This window comes from Archocentrus centrarchus, chromosome 13, assembly GCF_007364275.1.
Source record: "Archocentrus centrarchus isolate MPI-CPG fArcCen1 chromosome 13, fArcCen1, whole genome shotgun sequence".
NCBI classification, from domain to species: Eukaryota; Metazoa; Chordata; class Actinopteri; order Cichliformes; family Cichlidae; genus Archocentrus; species Archocentrus centrarchus.
Window position 1 is genome coordinate 8185649 of NC_044358.1, and position 22190 is coordinate 8207838.

Here is a 22190-nt window from a genome sequence, read left to right on the forward strand (position 1 = left end):
CTCAGCTTTGAAAATAACGAAATGTTAAAGGCTATGTGCGATATGAAAAATGGTGCACTAACAGAATGTGTGTGTCTGTTTGTGTGTGTTTGTGTGTGTGTGTGTCCAGGTTGGTTCTTTCAGAACCCTCAGTTCTACTTTGTTCTGTCGAAGGTGGACCACAACCTCGACAGCTCTCAGAAGACCTGCTCCTTCGTATTGGCTCTGATGCAGAAACACCAGAGACGCAGAGGTGTTGATCTCGCCATCGCCCTTCACATATACCCGGTACAGACACACACACACACACACACACACACACACACACACACACACACACACACACACAGGGTCTCAGTGTTTAAATATACCTCTATAGTACACACAAAAGTGACCAAAGCCCTGCATTAGTCCTGCTCGATCACTGTCTTCTCTCCTGGGATTGACTTCCTGAGTGCAGATAAGCTCTGTTCAGTTATTATATTATTATGAGATAATATTCAGATATTCAGTTCAGCTTACAAGCTGCCATTTTAAAGAGCAGAAAGTGCACATCTCTATGCATTTACATTAAGACAGACGGCTTGTGCAGAAATAACATTTAAATCATGTTTATGGCAAATTATTGAATCATTTAAAAGGTTTATTCCTCTGAAAATTCAGTCCATTTGCTGTTTATTCAAACTGAGGTGCTTATATTGAGCATTTGCTCAGACTGAGAGGACAGAGAGGACTCTGCACTCTTTGTGTCTACAGGAAGTCTGTTCATTTAAAGCTGAGGTAGTCGTGCTTTTACATGTTTTCTTTTGCTGCTTCACATATTGGTTTATATTCAAACAGGCCTTATGAAAATGAATATAGAGTAAAAAATATAAATGGACTGGTTCTTTTATAGCATGTTTTTACTTGAGCACTCAAAGCGCTTTGTGCAACACGTCTTCATTCATCCATTCACACACACTTTATATCTATGCCTAAGTGTTTTCTATCTAACATTCACACTCTGATAAATGCATTGTGAGCAGCTCAGGGTCAAACCACCATCCATCCTTAAGGGCCTGGATAGCTCAGTCGGTAGAGCATCAGACTTTTAATCTGAGGGTCCAGGGTTCAAGTCCCTGTTCAGGCGAGGCCACTTTTAAGCTGTTGAAACACTGGTGTTAACTGTGATGTCAATAAGCCTCTCTACAAAGGCTGTCCCCTTTCATAACTGATATCATCCATTCCTCTCTCACTTCTGGTCAGGTTCCATCTTCACTTAAAACAGCTGCGATTACTCCTCTGTTAAAGAAACCTGGCGCCGAAATCTGAATAACCTCCGACCCATTTCTAATTGACCATTCATTTCCAAATTTCTTGAACAAACTGTGGCTGACCAGGTTTACACTTACCTCTCTGACAATAATCTCCCTGAAAATTTTCAGTCTGGTTTTTGTCCCCTACACAGTACCGAGACAGCTCTGGTTAAGCTCTCCAACGATCTGCTGATGGCAGCAGATTCTGTACTTAACTATTTCACATTCCATCCTCCTTCATAGATTAGCTTCTACCCCACTTTCCTGGTTCCAGTCACACCTCTATGGCCGTACACACCTTGTCCAGCTTAAAACTTCCAAATCGTGTGTCACCCCAGTTTCTTCTGGTGTTCCTCAGAGTTCTGTTGTTGGTCCTCTCCTCTTTGTCATCTACCTCCTACCACTTGGACATATCTTTAGAAAATATGGTTCATTTTTATTGCTACGTGGATGACACCCAGCTCAAGATCTCATCCAAGCCAAATGCAGTCGTCCCCCTGCCCTCCCTCTCTGACTGTCTCCTGGAAATAAAAACCTGGTTCTCACATAATCTTCTTAAATAACAACAAAACAGAAATTCTGCTTGTTGGCTTAAAATCCACTATTGCCAAATCAAATCATTTTACACTCACTATTGACAACTTCACTGTCCCTGTCTCTTCCCAAGTCAAGAGCCTGGTTATCATCCTGGATAGCACATTCTCCCACATGAAGAAGCTTACTCAGTCTGCATATTTCTGTCTATGCAACATCAACTGCCTTCGTCCATCCCTCACGCCCGTCAGCACCGCTATCCTTGTTCATTCCCTGATCACTTCTCGCATTGATTATTGTAACTAACTTCTCTTTGGTTTACCACTCAAACTCTTCCATAAACTTCAAATGGTCCAGAATTCTGCTGCCTGCATCATTACACGAACCCCTTCCACTCAACACATCACCCCCATCCTTCAGGAACTTCACTGGCTCCCTATAAACCAGCTTATTGAATACAAGATTCTCCTACTCGCCTATAAATCTCTTCATAAGCTTGCACCCCCATATATTGCTGCTCGTATTCATTCTTACACTCCCTCATGTACACTTTGTTCCTCTTCTTCCATGCTTCTCACCGCACCTCCTGTCTGTCTATCTACAATGGGGTCTAGAGCCATGGAAAACACTTAAATATCAATCTAAAAATATGAAGAATAAAAGCTGGAAAAGTTACGGTTATGACACTTATGGCCCTCCAGTGTTCACTGAAACTAGTTCATTTAAAAAATAAATAAAGTGTTACCACTGTGGCTGCTAAGTGTTGAGACTTGCTTCTAAAAACAGTTCACTAAAAGTTGCAATATTTGCTTAAAATAATGATTAAACTGTTAAGATCACAAAACATATGATAACTAACTAACTAACTAGCAAATCCCTTCTAAGCTGTAGGTGCAATGGGAACTAAAGGTAGTGGATGAATGGTGGAAATATAATTTACTGTTAATAAAGGTATAATATATGATAAAGGTACTTTGGGGTATTTCAGAGGAAACAGGAAGCACTGAGTGTGTGCTGTCTCTCCAGGCCCATCCTAAGAACACGTACCTGTCCCGCGAGGACCTGAGTGAGCTCCGCCCAGTCCTCTACAGCTCCCAGTACTTCGCACGGCGGGAGGTCGTTCTTCGCGGCTCGCTTCCACCAGGTTGCTACATCATCATCCCCTCCACCGCAGAGTCCAATCAGCAGGGAGCCTTCCTCCTGCGCGTGCTGACCGAGCAGGGCAACAATGCCACGTGAGTCACGGAGTTTTGTTGTTTCCAAGAGAGAAATTCTTGGTACCTGGAGGCAGTTCTTTTTCTGTAATAAACACAGCCACACGTGTTCATCGGGGTCCCAATGAACAGTTTTATTCCCACTCTTTCATGCTGTCTGTATTTTTTAAGGTCTCAGATTTAAGATTTGTGGTCCTGAAATGTTTCAATGGTGTTTCTTACAGACCAGCTCAAAAACCAGCAACAGAAGACATGTCTCCAATAACAGAGGTAGGCTAATCAGTTAATTTAACATGACTGTTATTCATGCTGTGAAGTAGACTGGAGTCAAATCAGCCAAAGAAGTAAAGCTGCAGATGTGAGGTTGTGGGGGTGCATCAGTAGAGCCTGTGCAGCTGTTCTGAAGTCCTTTGTTAAAAAAGGAGGTGATTAAAGTCAGTGTAACTCACACATTACCTGTTCAGCCATTTCTGCACTAAACACTCTGAACAGGTTTCACTTTAAAAAAAAACCTAGCCAATGCAACCATGAAACAGAGGAGCTGCTAAGAACTAAACGCATGATTGGAATATATGACAAAAAAAAATCAAACTAATATTTGTGACTAATCTGAGCTCATCCTGGACAAGGAGAGTGTTCAGTCACAGGTCAAACCCGACCAAATGCAGTGTTTCTTGTTGATTGGCACTCTGGTGGGGTGGCTGGTAGCATATACACAGGTTTTCTTGAGGTGGAGTGAAATCAGCTGTGTCTTTACTTAAAGCTAGCACCACCTGAACAGGGACTTGAACCCTGGACCCTCAGATTAAAAGTCTGATGCTCTACCAACTGAGCTATCCAGGCCCTATGCAAGGAGCTGCCAGCTCTCCGTTTACAGCCTCTGTGTGATGTCCAGCCCAGACGCCCTCCATCACCTGAAACAAAAGGGGTAGTTGTAGTAGTGAGAGGGCGTGGGAGAAAGCAGGCATGAATTCTTGGCCTCCATCATGTTTCAGCCCTGTGACAACTGTTTGATGATGTAGCCATTTTTTAGTGTGTTGTCTTTGGTTTTTCTCAGTTTCTGTGTTTAGTGAAGTCACAGTGAAGACTGCTTATACTTGCTTAAAAGCAACCACGCCTGAACAGGGACTTGAACCCTGGACCCTCAGATTAAAAGTCTGATGCTCTACCGACTGAGCTATCCAGGCTCTGTGATGTTGAGGCATGTAGACTCTATGCAAGGAGCTGCTAGCGCCCTTTTACAGCCTCTGTGTGATGTCCAGCTCAGGTGCCCTCCATCACCTGACATTTAATCAAGAGGGACAGTTACAGCCTCTGAAAATGAATTGAGATACACAGTGTTTGAATTCAGGCTCTGTTTCTTCCTCCAGCTTTCCTTTCCTCACCAAGCCGCCCTTCCCTCACCTCAGGCTATCAGACAGCTGTTTAAGAAGCACTGCAACAAGGTGAGGTTCAAGCACACAGCTGCTGTAGAGTCTCTGCTTTTCCTGCCAGGTTCATACGAGCTGTTTGGGAAGACGAGGTGATACACTGACCTTTATGTCTTTCTTCTGTCATCAGAAGGGATTTTGCAAACCACTGCACCTCTACAACCTTCTGACTGAGGCCATTAAGGGAGGAGGTCAGTAATACTTACATACTGTTTGCTGTCAGGAGTGGATTATTTGACTTGTTCTGTCATATTGTTTCAAAACTTCAACCCTCTGAAGGCCAGAGCTGTTTTTATCAGACCCACGACGTCCAAAAAGGAAAATCTTACACTAAGTAACCGACTGTGATGAGTCTGTACTGCTACTTAGCTCCAACAGAGGGCGCTGTTCAAAACATAGCCTATGAAAGATTGACATGCTGCAGCAGCTGTTGGTTTGGGAACTGTTCGTTTTTTGTATCCACAACATTTTGGTGTTTTTTTTGTTTTTACTGCAATGACCTGATTTGACTCCAGTATCACATGGTCACATGATTGAGCGTTACATCCTGTTATCAAGCCAGTGGTGGTTCACAAAGGTGGTGACAGGTTTTCACAGGAGCTGAGTCTGTAAAAGACACAATGTTTAATGATGTTTGCAGAGCTACTGCATGACCGTGGAGCAGTTTTATCAGCACAGATACTCACCCACACAGCCCCACACCCACCACTACTGAAACTGCCTGTTTAGGGTTCATTAACATGACAACATCAGCATTCAGGGCACTGATCGCAGTGAGGCCTAAACACCTATCAGTATTTTTAATGCCGATGAAGAAAAGCTTACCACTTTACAGCTTTTGCTCTACATCATGTGTCTGTTCAAATGTCCACTGATGATCTTTCCCTGCTGTGTTCAGTGCTGGCAGGAAGCGAGAAGTACTTGGCTTTGGAGCAGTGCAAGAGCCTGGTGGTCCTCATGGATGTATCCTTAAAACACACGAGTGTGTCTCACAGAGCGAAGGAAAGCATCTGCAGTAGCAGATGACATCACGACAACAGCACGCAGTTTTTCTCTTCACTCTGCAAAGTTCAACATTTCAGCAGTTTTTCCCCAAACTTTTGGTAGTTTGGAGAAAACTGTTTCAGCTGTTCACGAGACACTTTTATCAAACAAATTCATCTGTTTGATGAAACTGTCGCACAGTTTATGGACATGCTGCTCATTTTTTAAGATGCAATGTTGTAACATGACTATGTACACGACAGCAGGTAAACACCAGTGTTTCGGTAGCTTAAGAAGCCTCCCGCCTGAACAGGGACTTGAACCCTGGACCCTCAGATTAAAAGTCTGATGCTCTACCGACTGAGCTATCCAGGCTCTGAAAGGTCAAGGGTCAAGGTACAGTGTAGATTTAAAATAAAGCAGGTAAAACTAAAGATTTAAACAGCTTGCTGGCCTTCTCAGTTTTTCCTCAGATGACTGCCTGTACTTGCTTAAACGCAACCATTTAACATAATCTACAGAGTCTTTGTAGATGCTTTTCATGTTTAACTCTCTGGAGCTTGAAAAAAGGGCGACTGGACTTCTTCAAGTTTCTTGGAGGTGTGCTCGGACCTCTACAGTGGAGAAACCAAACAGCCTCTTCACAAACGAATGGCACAACATAGAAGAGCCACCTTGACAGGACAAGACTCAGCTGTACATCTGCATCTAAAGGTCAAAGGTCACTCTTTGAGGATGCCAGCGTTCACATTTTGGATCAGGAAGACAGATGGTTTGAAAGAGGAGTAAAAGAAGCATCTATGTCCACTGTGAACAACGATCACTGAACAGAGGCGGTGGATTACCTCACCAACCCCCCACCCCCTGTTTACCATGCTGTCCTGAGCTCCCTCCCCTGATGTCTGAACCCCCATTCACAGCTTTGTTCAGGTGACCTCAACAGGTCACTTGACACAATGGAGCGAAGTCCCAAATTGGTTTCACCCAAAACCACTGATTGTGGTGACCCACGCCTCCTTTCACACCTTGGCGCATGTGATTATGCAGAGGAACAGTAGAGGGTCACAGCCACCTCCAGGTGACTTAAATACCTGTGTCTCTCCACCATTTGGTTTGAGAACTGAAGAAGCCTTTCGAATGAGAGGTGAAATGTTTTCAAGAAAAAGCAGCAAGTCCAGTCACCTTTTTTCATCAAGCTCCAGAGACTGCCGTTGTCTTTGAGTTAGCATGTCAAAACTGTCCGCCTGAACAGGGACTTGAACCCTGGACCCTCAGATTAAAAGTCTGATGCTCTACCGACTGAGCTATCTAGGCTCTATTTGTATTTGTGTGTGTGTGTGTGTGTGTGTGTGTGTGTGTTTTCGTTCGTTCGTACCATGTGACCTTGATCAATCATTGAAAAGTTTATTGGCCTTTATACCAGAAAATTGTCTATTAATTAACTTTATTTTCCCTGACAGAGTCTTCCTAAAGGGATTAATAAAGTTTTATCTAATCTCTAATCAGTGAATGTGAGGACTGCTGGTGGTGCTGAGTCCACAGAAGTTTAACCTGTTTGCTGCTAATATGAGCTCTTACACTCAGCAGCCTATCAGCACAGAGTGCTGCTGGGATTTTTGGCTTTCATTTCCTTGACCTCAGTATTTTCTCCAGAGCCAAGGCATGGCTCAGCTAAGCTGGCCTGAGTTCCAGGGTCTGTGGGACAAGATCAGGAGGTGGACGGTAAGCTCATCACCTGTAACATCAGCAGCAGGTCATTGCTAACGTTGTGGCTGCAGCAGAAGCTGATGCAGACGTGTGGCTCAATGCAGCTGGAGCGCTTACTCCCTACACGCACTCTTTGTTTTTAAGCCTTTTTATACCCAGAGAAACCAAAACAAATGCGTGGCTCTGTGTGAATTACACTAGTTAATAAATTAGATAGTTATGGTGGCCCTGAGAGGTCAAACACCAGCACATGGAAACAAGCTGCAAAAGCACAGAAATAGAAAGTGACAGAAGAGCCCATGTACAGGAGTATATGAATCATTAGCACACTCTCATCTGCAGCTCTTCGTCACACTGTTGTGTTCCACTGTGCTCTTTTTTCCACATCTGTTGTGTTTATTGAACTCTTTTACAATGTGTCATTCTTTTGTAATGTCTCAGAGTTTACTCAGTTTTTCCTCAGCTTAAAAGCAACCACGCCTGAACAGGGACTTGAACCCTGGACCCTCAGATTAAAAGTCTGATGCTCTACCGACTGAGCTATCCAGGCTCTGTGATATGGAAGCATGTAGGCTCTATGCAAGGAGCTGCCAGCTCCCCGTTTACAGTCTGTGTGTGATGTCCAGCCCAGGCGCCCTCCATCGCCTGAAACAAAAGGAGTAGTTGTAGTAGTGAGAGGGTGTGAGAGAAAGCAGGCGTGAATGCTTGGCCTCCATCGTGTTTCAGCCCTGCGACAACTGTTTGATGATGTAGCCATCTTTTCCCAGTGCAGGCTTTGTGTTTACATAATGGGCAGATTTATAAATCACAAAAATCAGACTGAAACAAACAAACTCAGTCTGCAAACTAACTGAATTAACACACGCACACACTCATAGTTTTAGTCTGAACTTGCAGATTATAATATGATGTTTGCAGCTTCTCATATATTCATTTCTCTGTCCTCAGGATATCTTCCTGGTGTTTGACACGAACAAATCTCAGCGCCTCGAGTATCAAGAGGTCATGTCCTCACTGAAAGCAGCAGGTAGCACACACAGCTTCTCCTCACACTTTAAACACGTTCCATCCTCTTATTTGACTGTTTACAGCCTTCAGTAAGAGTCTGACCAGCAGAGGGAGCCAAGCACCTCTCATTTTACTGCTCTCATTTTAAAAGCTGCAATTATTGAAATTTGATCTTTCCCAAGTTGTCACGTTATTCATAAACTACATTTTACATCAGAGGATTTTAAATAAAATTAGTGAATTAAGTTTCATGAGTGTTGATCAGTGTTGGGAGTACAAAGGCTGGATAAGTAAGATGCATCAAACACATTAAAAAGTGTCTGTGGAGAACCTTCCTTCTGAAGTCATGAAGAACAAATCACACAAAACCTCCTGGTTCATCTTTAATACGTCACTCTGATGCAAACTTGCTGTAGCTTTTCATCGTTCGGTTTTGAATTGGCTTGTTGGAGTGGTTAGGATAAAGGAGAGCAGTGTGGAGTCATTTACAGTACCTGCACATATGTGACGGTTATTGCAAGAAAAAGAAAATGTCCCACCCACTGCCTCTGCACCTGTTCAGTAAAGCGTCTCCTTCTCACCTGTGTTTGTGTGTCGGATCTGGCTGTGCTGCAGGCATCACGGTGGATGATTTGGTCATGCAGCTGGTTGGACTGAGATACACGGAGCCAGACTTGACCATCAGTTACCCCGGCTTCCTGTACCTGCTGATGAAGCTGGAGAGCATGATCCGTAAGAGGGGGTGATGGGGGGACTTCATGGCATTGTTACAGCTTTCTGTGATGCAGAGGAGCTAAATGGTACAAATTAGAAACAGCAAGTGGTTCTAATCATCATATCCTGCTGGTAATTAACACCACAAGGCCACAGGAGAAAGAAGCAGAGGATGACAGAGGGAGGGAAGGAGGGAGGGAGGGGGAGGATGATGAGGTGATAGAGGAGGCGTGGGAAAAAAAGGGCGGAGGAAGTGAAATGAAGAGAAGAAGGCGAAGGGAGAGATATTTTCATAAGGCAGAACAGAAAACAGCTGAGATGAAGATATTGCATGTGATTCTTTTCATAAGTGATCAGAGAAAAAAGTTAATGCAGTTTTTATTTTGTTTTATTTTCAGCTCAGCTTGCAGAGTACATGTAGCTCTGCGCAGTGTTACTGTGAGGTGTTTTTCAGAACACGTAAACCTCAGCAACCTCAGGCCAGGCTCCATAATCAGCCCCGTGTCCATAAATGTTTTGCCAAAAGAAAAAAAGACTAAATAAGTGAATATTAAGCCAGGCAAATAACTGGTAACTAATTCAGTTCATTCATGATCCTCTGAATAGAGATCAAGCAGGTGTGTCTGACTCTCACCTTTTTGTCCTCTTTTGCAGACAAATTTCACGCACATGACATGATGGGAATGGGAACAGTAACTGTGAGCTACAGACAGGTATGAACATCGCTTTAGCTTTATTTTGTTGATTTCTGGAGTGAATTCGTTAATACAGACTCTGAGCAAACGGGCTTTAAAATAAGCCTTTCTTTGAATGTCAGAGTGCTGTCACTTTATGTCCCACGAGCTTTAAAAGCAGAACAAAATCAAACAAGAATTGTGGCGTGTGCAGCAGTTTGTGAGGCCTAAGCTGACGTGTTAGGACTCGTCCAGTAGGTGACAGGTTGTTGAAATGTCAGCTCATAAAGTCTTCAAACATTCTTATAACATAACCTCAGACTCCTCTAAGTAACTGAGAGAGGCTAACTGATGCATACAGGAGCTATAAATGCATATGAACGTACTTCAGTTTCCACTGTATGAAATATCATGAAGAAATAACAGTTAAGGGGAGCTATGGAAGATCTAGAAGGGCATGAAAACTTGAAGATGAAACTGCATGTGTTCTGGGCAGGAAGGCAAAAATAAACAGCCACTTAAGTGCAGAGGCGCTGCAGGAAGCTTTAGCTGACAGTAGAGCACCGAGGGCCCGGTTAAATGTGCAGACAGATGCAGCTTCATCAGAAAGAAATCTCACATGAATCCTTGTTGCAAAAAGCTGAAATTGAGTCTAAGTCTCCAAAAAGGAGCAACACCTGATGCAAAGAACACCTCATCACCTGTTAAGCACTGCAGCAAACACGTCCACCCAAATCAGAGATGCAAACAGAACACAAACAGTCAACAGCATGAAGCTGCAAAGAGGCTGGCCTGATTTTAAATGGGCTGAAAGGCAGACTGGAGGAGCTCAGAACTCATAAAGTGTAGGGGCGGAGTCACTGTGAAGTCACGCACAGGTTTGGACTCTGCTGTGTTGCTGTTTTGGAGCCAGAATTGATCATATTTGTATAAAAGGATGGTGGCCAAGTTATCAGCTAAGCCCAGCAAGCTTGATTAGAAAGCTGCATCATAAACTGGACAGAGGGACCACACTGACACAAATATCTGCTACCTCACCAAAACTAAAGCCCACACCTGTCTGTGCTGCACAGTCAGTCTGATTATTTGTTAAGATTGGTGCATAAAATGCTCCAAAATGCACCTGTCAGTCAAAGTACCCTTAGGCCTTACCAGTATGGATGAGTTAGGAGAAAAATGAAGCTCCATGCATTTGTTATAAAGGGGGACACATTTTAATGAGGGGGTGTTTGGAAATCGACTCCCTTTAGGACTTTAGCATGGAGATTCCTGCTTGATTGATTTGCAGAACAAATGCCTTAAAATTAATTTATCAAACTAACTGGGAAAAAGAAAGAGGCCTTGCCAGGAGTCATATCTGCCAAAGGAGGGTCAAAGCCTTTAAACATGTCACTGTTTCTGTGTTTTTAAAGGCTGGTGCATCAATAGTCCAGTAACACTTAAAGGAAGTCATACTTTTAAAGTCAGACACCTTCCTCTTTATTTCCTTCAGTCACTGATCCTTTGGGATAGAGAAAACAGAGGCAGCAGGTGTAATACGGTGCACAGTTCTCTTTAATGTTACACCTGAAAAACATGAAAATGATGCTATATGTAACACCTAATGTTTTCTGTCCTCTGATTGGTTCCAGTGGCTCCACATGACCATGTACAACTGACCTGAAGCGGTAAACTCGGACAGTTTCACCTGGATTTTTTTCTGCTCTTTTCCATGATTGTAGCATGTGGTGGGTTTTTGTGCCAAATGTATCAAAGTAAATGTTTATTGCAGCCATAGACGACTGAAGCAAACTGAAAACTGAATGTTTCTGAAGCAGTTTGTGTTTCCTCGTGTGTTTCATCACGCACTCAAACAATAGCGACGGAAATGTCTTTAACAACTCTCCTGAGTCATGGAAACATCCGGAGTCAAAGGTCAAAGCAGGAGGAGCTGCTGTGAGGAAGTTTATTATTGACTCTGGTGATGAGACTTCAGTGACTTCACCTTCATTGTCCTGTCAGTCTGACATCGTTTCTCTACTGTCTCTAAATTAGAAATAATAAACACAGACCCCCCGCCCCCCCCCTCTGAAGTGTCCTTTACTCTGTACAGTGTGTGGCTCTCTGCAGTGACCAACACCACAGGGGATCCTCTGAGAAACAACCCTCTGCCCTTCACTCATGTCTGGAATGTGTAAATATCCGTCTTCCAGCATCATTCCTCAGAGTGAGAGCAGTCAGAGACGCACAGACCAGTGTGTGTGTGTGTGTGTCTGTGTGTGTGTTTCCTGCTGGGTTTCTGTTGTGTTGGATTAAACTGGATTTCAGAGCTACATGTGACAGTCACAGAGCCACACCCCTCAGTGGACGCTGTTCAAAGGAATATTTTTGCTTTTTTTAAATCACTTTCTTTGTGCCTGATTCCACAGCAGCATATTTATATGAAAATAAAAGCCATCATCACAACAGGATCAAACCATTACAAACTGCATGGGTTCCACCAGTGTTTGTTTCTACAACAACGACACACGTCCTGAGCCAACAACATGAACATGTTATTGTGCTCTGAAATTAGAGCACCGAACAAAGAGATCATGAAGATGTTTTTATTTAGAAAAAAGGAACTCAAACCAGTTTGATGTGGTTTCCAGTCTCTGGCTGTTTTGGTTCTGTGTGAGTGTGGAACTTCAGACTGCTGTTTCAGATGCTTTCAGAGTTTTCTGCTCTTGGCTCTGGATGATGCTATAGAGAGAGGATATCCTAATATGGTCATCTCAGGCACCCAGCAATTCAAATCTGCTGTTTACAGTGAGCAGCCAATCAGAGGAACGTTGGCTTAAAGGAAGAGGTGTGTAATTCCACCTTTTCAGAGGAGGAACTGAGGGGCTGATTCTGAACTGTGAATCATGCAAAGCTACTGTGGTAGACTAAAATATGGAGCTGTAGACCTGAGCAGTCCTCTTTAGAGATGATTGCTGCACAGCCACTCTGAGCTGATGTCTCTTTCCATCTGAAGTTTTGGGTGATTCTCTTCCGGTAGGACGAACCCCGACAGACTGGTTAGCCGGTCCCACTTTTTTCCCCCCACTGATATAAAGCACTGCTTCCTGCAGTGTCCTCATGCAGTCACTTTCACTTCCTGTCGTTTTCACTTTTCCCTCTTTTATATGTTGTATCCAGCTTTTTGATATTTCCCACCTGCTCTCAGAGCTTTTCCAAACAGATGTTCGTGGTAACAAGCTGGACAATTTTCCAATAAAGTTGAAATATACATTTTCTAATAAAGCCCTAATAAAGAATATTTAATACTTGAATTTATGCTTTAGAAACAGATAGGAGTACTATTATAGGATAATGCAGTTAAATATGAGCAGCAATTAAAGCTGTCAGACAAATGCAGTGAAGTGCAAAATATCAGACATATAAAGTGACAGCTATAAGTTTATATCTTTTTCAGCTATTCTACTTCTCAAGTACCTGAAGTGTATTGAAATAATGCATTCTCTGTCCTGCTTCAGCTTCCCAAGATTTAGAGGAACTCTCTGGAAATGATGAGAGCAAACAGATGAAGTTCGTTTGACAGAAGCTGCTGTTGCTGGTTGACATCTGGAGGATTTCAGTGGGATTTTAGCATTTTGCAAAATGTTGTCACTAATAGTAAGATTACAACTAAACACATCATTGGTAGATATTCACACAGGAAATGTGTAAGTGTTGCCTTTTATGGCCTGGGCATTGCATCATCACTGCCTGTGTAAACCTCACCAGCTACATCCAGGACTTCATGAGTGGCCTGCTGTTAATGACTGAAGATGCAGACTGTACATGCAACTCCAAGCTGCTGTGGCCAATCAGAGCACTTTAAGGCCTCACATGGCAGCATCAGAGCTGGAGCATTGTCCTGCTGCAGTCTCTGCTGTATGTGCTGCTCTGGGCCACTGTGACACTAATCAAGCAGGACAGCCTGAGCATGACCTACTTCTGTAGGTGGCTCCTGCAGGCAGGACAGTCACCCTGCAAACAGCCTCAGCCGCCTCCTGGCAGATGGAACGGATGATACCTCAGCTCAGGCTTTCCTGTTTTATGATGCCAGTCCTCTGGGTCAGTGCTTCTCAAATGGGTTGGATCATCAGCACTTTATGGTCACGAGCTGCACATGAATCAGCAACAAAAGATTTACTTTGCTTTTTTGAGCTGCTTCTTTATCAGAGGAGGTCGAGATATCAGGCATTGTTTCATATTTTGCTACATTCATAAACAATAAAAGGGGACCTATTATGTTAATTTCAAGATCCGTCTTTTAATTCTTGGACTTTACAGCATGATTCATAGTTTAAAAAAAAAATCTTTTTTTTACTAGACCCTCAGTTCATTTTATGTCCTAAATAAGCTGCTTTATCTCTCAGCTTTCTTCTGATTGGCTGCCCCTCATTAGTGACCATATCAGGGAAATCCGCTCTCACTGGGATCATACAGATCCAAAGTAGAAAGAAAACATCTGAACCTGAGTGTTTAGAGGAGTCTTTTGGTTCACAGCCTCAGCCTCCTCCCGGCAGATGGAACGGATGATACAGCAGCTCAGGCTTTCCTGTTTTATGATGCCATGATCAGTACACAGCAACAGTTTGAACTATGCTATTAATTTAAAGGATCATTTCAGTTTATTTGCTGGTTTCTATTCTCCACCTTCACGAAAAGACTCAACAAGTGTGAGCCGCATGCAGCTTTCCAAAATAAAAGGACCACGTATAAATGCACCAGCAGGCACTGATGAATGTGGAGGTGGCAGAGCTCCCAGTGAAGTTTGTAACATGTCCATTCCAGACAGCTAATTCCTGTTTTTTTGCTTTCAGTCAGACTGAAAATGAGCAGAGTAAAAATCCTGTCTTTTTTTGGAAAGCTGCAGGAAGCTCACACAGGCTGACCTGTTAGTGTTTTGTCTGTGACTCCTCATTTCCTTGAATCTCAACAATGAAGGTGAAGAGTGCAAAGTCAGCACAGAGACACAACAGACACGTGGATCTTTGTCCACCACAAAGTCACAGGATTTCTTCCAGCTCCTAAACCTGGATCTGTATCAGCTGGATCCCTGCAGTGACGTCAGAACACAAACGCTGATCTCAGTATTACTGCTGTCACCTGAGAACTTGAACATCTGGCCACAGAGCAGACACACTGACGCACATCAACCTGGACACTTTGCAGGCACGTGCACATGGAGGTGGATTTCTCCTTATGTTGTGTTGTGATATGGTCTCTGATTCACATCACTCTGACCAAAAGTGGATAGAGGTTTAGGACTTTGAAAAGAAAAAAAATCAAATTATGGACTCAATAATGAAAATATGAATAATATATATTCTCCAGTCTGGGACAGTGGCAGTCACGACTCGTCGCTGTTCTCTTCAGTCATGCAAATTACCTGTGTTGCTAAAAATACCCTGAGTTACTGTTGACAGTATCATTACGCTGAGCCTGGTTGTTATCCCAGTGATGTATTGGTGACAACACGACTTATTTTAGTTACAGCTGTAAAAGTCATTAGAGTTCACCTGAAGGTGCACCGTGACGGCCCAAGGCTGCCTGTCACACCAGTGCTGCCCTGGACTCAGAGAGTCTGCTAAATTCACACACACTTTATTTTAGCTTAAACATGCTCTCCACTAAATGTTAGAGGCAAAGCTGGTGATTCTGAAAGGTTTATTCAAAAGATGCTTTGCAGTTTCAAATTATTACCTCAGGTGATCTATAACACACATGAAGTCTTTACCAGCTGCAGCATTAAAGTCATTTTCATGCATTAATCCATCCATATGATCCAATCTGAGTGTGAAACGGTGAATTCTGCATCATGAGAATCTGAAATTGTACGGCTGTGGTGACCTCTTGATTTTGATGCTGTGAGACAAATACAATCTCAAGCCTATGCTGGCAAAAACCATATTTTAAATGCCTGAATTTATATTGTGAAATGCAAATGCCTGTAAAGCAGTCCTTTAGCGTTCAGTTGTACATGCTCTGATATTTCAGAATTGCTGCTTCATTGTTTCAGCAGCAGCTCACGTTTAAATGGTACATTGAATATTCATGAAAGTTGTTTGGGCCTATTGGAGAGGCTGGAGGGACAGGTATGTCAGGTCATTGCAGATTCATGACAGGAAATGTGTGACGGTACTTTCAAAATAAATCCAAGCAAAACAGCTTCAGACAGTGAAAGAGGGATTAGCTGCAGAAACAACACCAGAAACCTCACATCCTGGTTTTTGGAATTCAGTTATATTAAATCTTAAACGAATCTCTGGCTGTAGAAGTTTGTATAAACAGTTTTTCTTCTTGCTTTAACTGGACTGTATGGAATCACACTCCGTAACATTTTTTTTTTTTTTTTTTTTTAGCCTGTCATGTCTGGCAGATCTTGCAAACAGAACTGTGATCTGAATGCATTGTTGTGCCAAACATATTTGCTATTTCAAGATGAGCTCTATAGGTTCTCTATAGGCTCCTCTTGTTACTGTGTGACCCTTTATTTTATTTGAATTATTTTTAACATGCTATTTAACAAATTGTGCCAGAAATGACAGGCTTAAGAAATAGAAAAGAGAGAAAGAAAAGAGAAAGGAAAAGAGTGAAAAAAAAAGGGGAGAAAAATAGAAAAAATAAACAGGAAAGAGTGCAAGTAGGTAAACCAAATAGTTTGTCACTTGTTAAACATAAGATATTGACAATATTTGCAAAATTAAAGATTGTGTGGCAAAAACAAAATAAAAGAATAAGCATAGTTACACAAACCAACCATTTGTGTTATTATGTGGGTGTATGTATTTGTGTCATGAAATGTGCTTACCAATGAAGGCAGAAAGCCTCAGCCCCGCCCACCAGAGGCTAGAGGCAGGCAAAGAGAACCCCAGGTAGCCCAGGCCACCAGCAGCCCATCAAGACCTACGAAGACCCGCGGCCACTCATTCTAAAGACAACCGTACACCCCTCCCAGCAGACAGGGGAGGGAGGCCTCAGACGGAGTCCCCGCAGCCAAGGAGCAAGGGCACCAGAGAACCTGAGGCAACGAGAAGCCAGCCCCCCCCCAGCGGCCAGCCCCCCTGCACGGCCGGCAGCAGGGCCCCAGGGCCCCCGGCACCCGAGGGCCGCCCGAGCCCCCACAGAGCCCCCCCCTACGCCGAAGAAGCCAATGCAGCCCCGCGCCGCAGCCCCCAGGGAAGCAGGTCACCACCCACATCAGAACATCCAGCCCCACCCAGGAACCCGGAGGTACCCACACCCCAGGGGGGCAGGGGGGGAGAGGCAACCAGCAAGGAGCGGCCAGGAGGTAAGGCACAGGCCCAGACCCAGGTCCAGCCAAGCATACAAACACACGCACACCCGCAAGCACACCTGTGTACACATTTATGCACAAACACACTCACCCACACACATATAAACATAGATACACCATACGTACACATCCACTCGCCCACCCATACTCACGAAGACTGTGACAAATACAAAGACACACATTCATCCATAGCTACCCACCCTCTGAGGATGGGGCGAGTGGAAACCACCCCAGGGCCAACAGTGACCCCAAGATGCCGCCAGCCCGGCCCCAAGGAACCACCCGACCCCCACCCCGGGCAAGGTGTAAGAAATCGGGGTGTGAGATGACCTACCCCCCCTCTCCCCACCCAACTTGTAAGTGTATGTGTTTATGTTGTGAATGAATGAGGTGTATAGGGTGCAGTTAAAATTGAGGGGGCAGTTGTGAGGACCTCAGTGCTCGCCCACACTGCCCCCCCAAAACCCTCCATGTCTAAAGTGCAAATAAAATTTGGGGACAGACAGTAAAGAGGATCTGAATGGGGCCAGCAGCCCCATCTCATCAACCTCTATGTAACATGCCTGCCCCAAAGGTCCTATGTATATCGTGTAGTATGTGTGTATGTGTTGTGAATTAATTACTCCGTAACATTTAACTACAACCTTCACTACCGGGGGGCAGCAGTTGAGATGTTTTTAGAATAGAATAGAATAGCCTTTTTTTGTCATTGTACATGGTACAAGGAAATTGTGCATGCTCTACTACAAAGTCTGTTTCTTTGTGCTAAAAATATAGGGAAATTAAAATAAATAAGTAGAAAAATACTGACTGTACAAATAGAAAATGTACATTACTGTACATACAATCCACATTAACTATATACCGAAATATACACACAAAACTGTACATTAGATTTTTTTTTTTGTTTTTTTTTTTTTGCTGTTTAACTTTTAATATCTCTTTTAAACTGCTCCCTGTTCTCACAGATGTAGTGTCTTTTGTCAGGACACCCGTGTAAATACCTATTTAGAGTTAGGGGTAGTGTTTGTGTTTAGTTAACATCCACCACTTCTTTTTAATAGAATTTTAGTCTGTTTGGAACACCCATAACAGTGACATGCGGTGAGGTTTGTGACGGTGAGGATGATTAATTATGCTTTAATCAGCTTCATACTGTTCAACAATGATGGCAAGAAAAACAAAATGTTTAATGTAAGGTCAAACTTTTTTTTTTTTTTTTGGTGTGTGTGTGTGTGTGGGGGGGGGTCTCTCTTTTTAAATAAATAAATAAAAAAAAAAAACCATATTATCTTACCTTTATTTGAAGATGAAGTCTTCCTTCTCTAGTAATATCTCCATTACTCTGTTGGACCGATAGGGGGCAGGGCTGCTGCAGCACTGCCCCCTATCGGTGCGGCACGGTACTTTCTGCCTCACCCTGTGTGTTTTCACCGTGCATTTATGACCGATCACAAAGAATAAACATGTCACACAGATTCATTCAATATATTAGACAGACTGTGGAACATCAGCATGTGTAGCACATGTGTGATCAAACATGTATATTAGCGATATAAAGAGAGACAGCAATGGGCATGCGCCAACCATCTGCTTCATTTATTGTATGTGATACAGCGCCACCATAGGTGAGACACAGCACTGCACTGCCTCACCCCGCATTTTGTCCATGTGTTTGAAAAGGCAATGCGTAAATTCAGTGAGTTTGACCATTAAAGTGTTGTAATAATTCAGAAAACAGTTTTATGGAACAGTCAAGTGGTCAAATGTATTTTCTCTTATCTTTGTTAGTATTTTACTTGTCATGATGGCAGGTGAGTCACTGCCTCCCCTGACTGCACGTCACTGCCATAACAGAGCAACTGCAGTGCCAAATAAAATGTAAAACGTTCTCGTTTCTGTGCCTGTTTAGCATATGGCTAAAACAAACCCAGCCGTGTGTGGGTGTTCTGACCTGGTGGATATTAAAAAGTTATTGACTTGACCATTACTTATATTATTGCTGCACCACCTAGTGGTACAAAGTGGCATTATACTAAAGTACGGCCCACTTGAGCTTCAGTTGATATCTCTTCAACAAAATACAGAGATATTTGTGAAATAAAGTCATAGCAGTTGTTTGTTCACATTATGTTAATAGCTTTAGTTAACCTTTAGTTAAAAGGTTTGTAAGTAGTTTTAAACACAGGAATTTTTATGAAGCAATTTTAAGTGCAAAAATAGCCTGAGACCATTTTTTGTTTCAGTTTTTTTTTTTTTTGAAAACATCGAGATTGTAGCGTCTTCTTCACATTCATACAGTTAGACTGAGTCAAAACTTTAAAATCACTTAAATTTGAGGTTACAGGTGAAATCCTTTAGAGCGAGTTTACACAGTGAGTCAATTCTAACTAAAAATAGGAAGAAAAACTGGTTCAGCTGTAATAAAAATAAAAACTAGACTAGACTACCTTGTGCACTAACAGAACCAAGTGAAATAAAAACAATACAGAAAATTCCATTAATTTCAGTCTTTAATTTGGTCAGCATGCATTTAAAGCACTTTTAAACACAGTGTTTGGCAGTAAGTGCTTTAACGAATGAAAAATATCTAAAAAAAAAAAAAGAAACTTGAAAGAAACTGAGAAAATCGTGGTGTGAAGGGTTAAAAATAATAAAAATTATAATATGGATAATTTGAAAAAGTCTCCAAAGCAGCAGTGGTTAAACTTGTGCCTGAATTATTTTGAAAGGTGAGACAGGAAGTGGCCACTCCGTGCGTCGTGCTTGGCGGGGTCGGTGTGTAGGAGCGGCCGGTGCCTCCCAGCAGCCACACCGTTCACAGGCAGCAGCAGCAGCGGCAGCACACACCGGATATTCATCTCATTAAAAACGCTCTCACGGCTGGAAGCGGCGAGTGAAGAAGGACTCTTTCCTGGCTCGGTTATCCCTCCCCATCCCACCTCTCTGATTTGGGTCGTCGTTGCTCTTCTCCCCTCATTTTTATTTTTTATTTTTGTACATTTTCCCCCCTGTGACAGTTTGTCCGTGGCGCACTCAGGTTTCTTTTGCTGACATGGTAGATTATCACGCTGCCAATAACCAGCCGTCCACCGGCGGGGCGCTGAGCTACATGGAGCAGGAGAACGACTGGGACCGAGACCTGCTGCTGGACCCGGCCTGGGAGAAGCAGCAGAGGAAGGTAAGGCAGCCGAAGTGTCCGGGCCCAGCTGGGCCGAGTGGAGCCGGGCTCAGAGGAGGAGGAGGAGGAGGCGGGCAGAAAGAAAATGGCAGTGGAGGAAGGATGGGATGGGGAGGTCAGAGACCGAGTGCGGGCCTCGGTTTTGCTCCACAAACCCTGCATGTACTCCTCTGAGCTCGCCTCCTCGGTGCCAGGCGCCTCCATTTCCCTCTCAATAAGCTGGTTTTCTGCGCTGCAATTCACTGAATGAAAGTCCTGTGTGTGTGTGTGTGTGTGTGTGTGTGTGTGTGTGTGTGTGTGTGTGTGTGTGTGAGATATTAGCTCCAGCTTTCACGCTTTCAGAGGTGATTTTTTCCCCCCCTCCTCTGTGTGGAAACAAGGCGCCACGTTGTTGCAAAAAAAAAAAAAGGAAAAGAAAAAGACGCAGCTTGGTGTGATTGTGCAGACGTTTGAGGCTCACGCTAACATCACGGCGGAGTTTTGAAGGCTTCAGGGCGGCACGGAGGCGGCTCGTCTCCCTGGCATTCCTGCTTGTGTGGCTGATAGAATTGCTGTTAGATCCGACCGATACGGTAGTGTTAAAGGCCGATATTCAGTTAATCTAAAGACCTTTAAGTTAACACGTTCAGGGTTAATTGCGTTTTGAGACATGCTTTGCACCGCTCAGGGTGGAAATGCGCCCAGGAATCACCTTGATGGTGAAACTCTTGTGGTTAACTTTCTTTTTTTTTAACCTTCAGACTATTTTAGGCACTGCAGCTATTCTCAGAACAGTTATAAATGCTTCTACAGCTGATCTGTAAATCCTGTAAAAAATAGGCGTTATTTAATCCCAAAGCACAGTGCTAAGGTGTTAAGATGAAACAAATCCAAGTTGTCAGCAGTAATGCTGTGGTGCGCCCTGGCTTCTCTCTGGTGTGAGTCCTTCTTGCCTCGGTTCTGGGACGTGTACCTTCTGTAGCCGCACGCATTTCATGGCTCCGAGCTGAACGCCCACTTCCTGAGCTGCAGGTTTGAACCAGCTTCAGGATTATTCAGCAAAAATGTGGTGACGCCAAATAATATGAAGCCACTTAGTTGGCGTGTGTGAACCTGGCTCTTCAGCCTCATGAACACTCTGATCTAAATAAGAACAACAGTTTATTGATTCTTTTAAATGGGCTAAAACATGCTGTCCCATTCATTTCCTGCCACTCTGTCCCCTCCTCATCTTCCAGTTGTTGCCCCTGCTTTGTGTTTTTAATGGATAACTACAGTCAGAGCAATAACTCAGCTAGCTTTTTTTAAATCCTTGACCTGACCTGAAGTGGATATAAGCAGAGGGCAGACTCGTGTTCCTGGTGTTACACTGGAGCTACTAGATTAGGGCAAAACTCATCACGGTTATTTTGATCAGTGTTTGTAATTTTGATTATGGTCATTAAAACAAATGCAGGTTTAAGGCTTTGCCCGTCTTTGGTACGGTCTGTGCCTCCACTCAGAGGTGCCTGCAGCTGCAGATGGAGGGGATGAAAAGGTGCGTCCAGGTGGCAGCAGAGCCGAAGCCGAGAACCAATCAACACCTCAGTCAAACACGTCCAAAAAACAGATCAGACTGCTACTGATCCTCCTGTGCGTCACCTTGTTGACACAAAGCTTTCTTCATCATTGGCACCTTGCTTGCTTGAGGTGAACTAAACGGCGAGTGAGTCTGGGCTTTTCGGAAGCTGTGACAGCCCAGTAAAGTTAAGTGGTGCTCTTGATGTATAACACAACACAAAATTAGATCTTTGTAGGAAAAAAAATTGTGAGAAAGTGATCACTTTATACAAGTCTGATTAATTGCCCAGCCCTGTGGTGCACCCACACACTTAACACAGCACTAAACCGCTCCCACATCAAATGCTTTACCTTCTAAACCCTCAGAGGGGAGTGGAGCGGCAGGCTAATGGAAGATAATTTGAAGGAGCATTAATTAAGAGAGTGGAATGATTGAGCATCTCCTTCATTGACTGGCTGGATGACTGGCATACCTACAGGTGGTGTGACAGCATACCAAGCGTGGACTTGTGCATTGCTGTCAGGCCGCTCCGCCATCATCAGACTCGGAGTTTAGGCGTGTTTGTCCACAGATCGCACGGGTCAAAGTTTCTTGTGAAGGAAAACCTCTCCTACCAATCAT

At 43.6% G+C, this 22190-nt stretch overlaps 2 protein-coding genes and 6 non-coding genes across 14 annotated transcripts in view; 3 read left to right on the forward strand and 5 right to left on the reverse strand.

Moving 5' to 3' along the window:
• LOC115790846 (calpain-9) overlaps positions 1-12822 on the forward strand; it is a 28031-nt gene extending 15209 nt beyond the window's left edge. Inside the window, exons 10-20 of the mRNA XM_030744813.1 lie at positions 110-267; positions 2835-3043; positions 3247-3292; positions 4393-4467; positions 4583-4643; positions 5351-5415; positions 7090-7158; positions 8092-8170; positions 8767-8883; positions 9520-9578; positions 11171-12822. Of these exons, the coding sequence (XP_030600673.1) occupies positions 110-267; positions 2835-3043; positions 3247-3292; positions 4393-4467; positions 4583-4643; positions 5351-5415; positions 7090-7158; positions 8092-8170; positions 8767-8883; positions 9520-9578; positions 11171-11197 (965 nt within the window). The 3' untranslated portion in view covers positions 11198-12822. The remainder of the gene's footprint in view (positions 1-109; positions 268-2834; positions 3044-3246; positions 3293-4392; positions 4468-4582; positions 4644-5350; positions 5416-7089; positions 7159-8091; positions 8171-8766; positions 8884-9519; positions 9579-11170) is intronic.
• trnak-uuu (transfer RNA lysine (anticodon UUU)) lies at positions 1036-1108 on the forward strand. The gene has a single exon. It is a non-coding gene; the product is annotated as a tRNA-Lys (tRNA).
• trnak-uuu (transfer RNA lysine (anticodon UUU)) lies at positions 3793-3865 on the reverse strand. Its single transcript has one exon. It is a non-coding gene; the product is annotated as a tRNA-Lys (tRNA).
• Positions 4137-4209, reverse strand: trnak-uuu (transfer RNA lysine (anticodon UUU)). The gene has a single exon. It is a non-coding gene; the product is annotated as a tRNA-Lys (tRNA).
• Positions 5739-5811, reverse strand: trnak-uuu (transfer RNA lysine (anticodon UUU)). The gene has a single exon. It is a non-coding gene; the product is annotated as a tRNA-Lys (tRNA).
• trnak-uuu (transfer RNA lysine (anticodon UUU)) lies at positions 6678-6750 on the reverse strand. Its single transcript has one exon. It is a non-coding gene; the product is annotated as a tRNA-Lys (tRNA).
• On the reverse strand, positions 7621-7693 carry trnak-uuu (transfer RNA lysine (anticodon UUU)). The gene has a single exon. It is a non-coding gene; the product is annotated as a tRNA-Lys (tRNA).
• A 6829-nt stretch (positions 12823-19651) lies between the features above and the next one.
• actn4 (actinin, alpha 4) overlaps positions 19652-22190 on the forward strand; it is a 64418-nt gene continuing 61879 nt past the window's right edge. For 5 of the 7 annotated variants that reach the window (XM_030743519.1, XM_030743525.1, XM_030743523.1 and 2 more), the window contains exon 1: positions 19652-20029. In XM_030743519.1, coding sequence (XP_030599379.1) covers positions 19904-20029 — 126 coding nt within the window. In that variant the 5' untranslated portion in view covers positions 19652-19903. The remainder of the gene's footprint in view (positions 20030-22190) is intronic. The other 2 variants (XM_030743521.1, XM_030743522.1) reach the window with 1 other exon arrangement.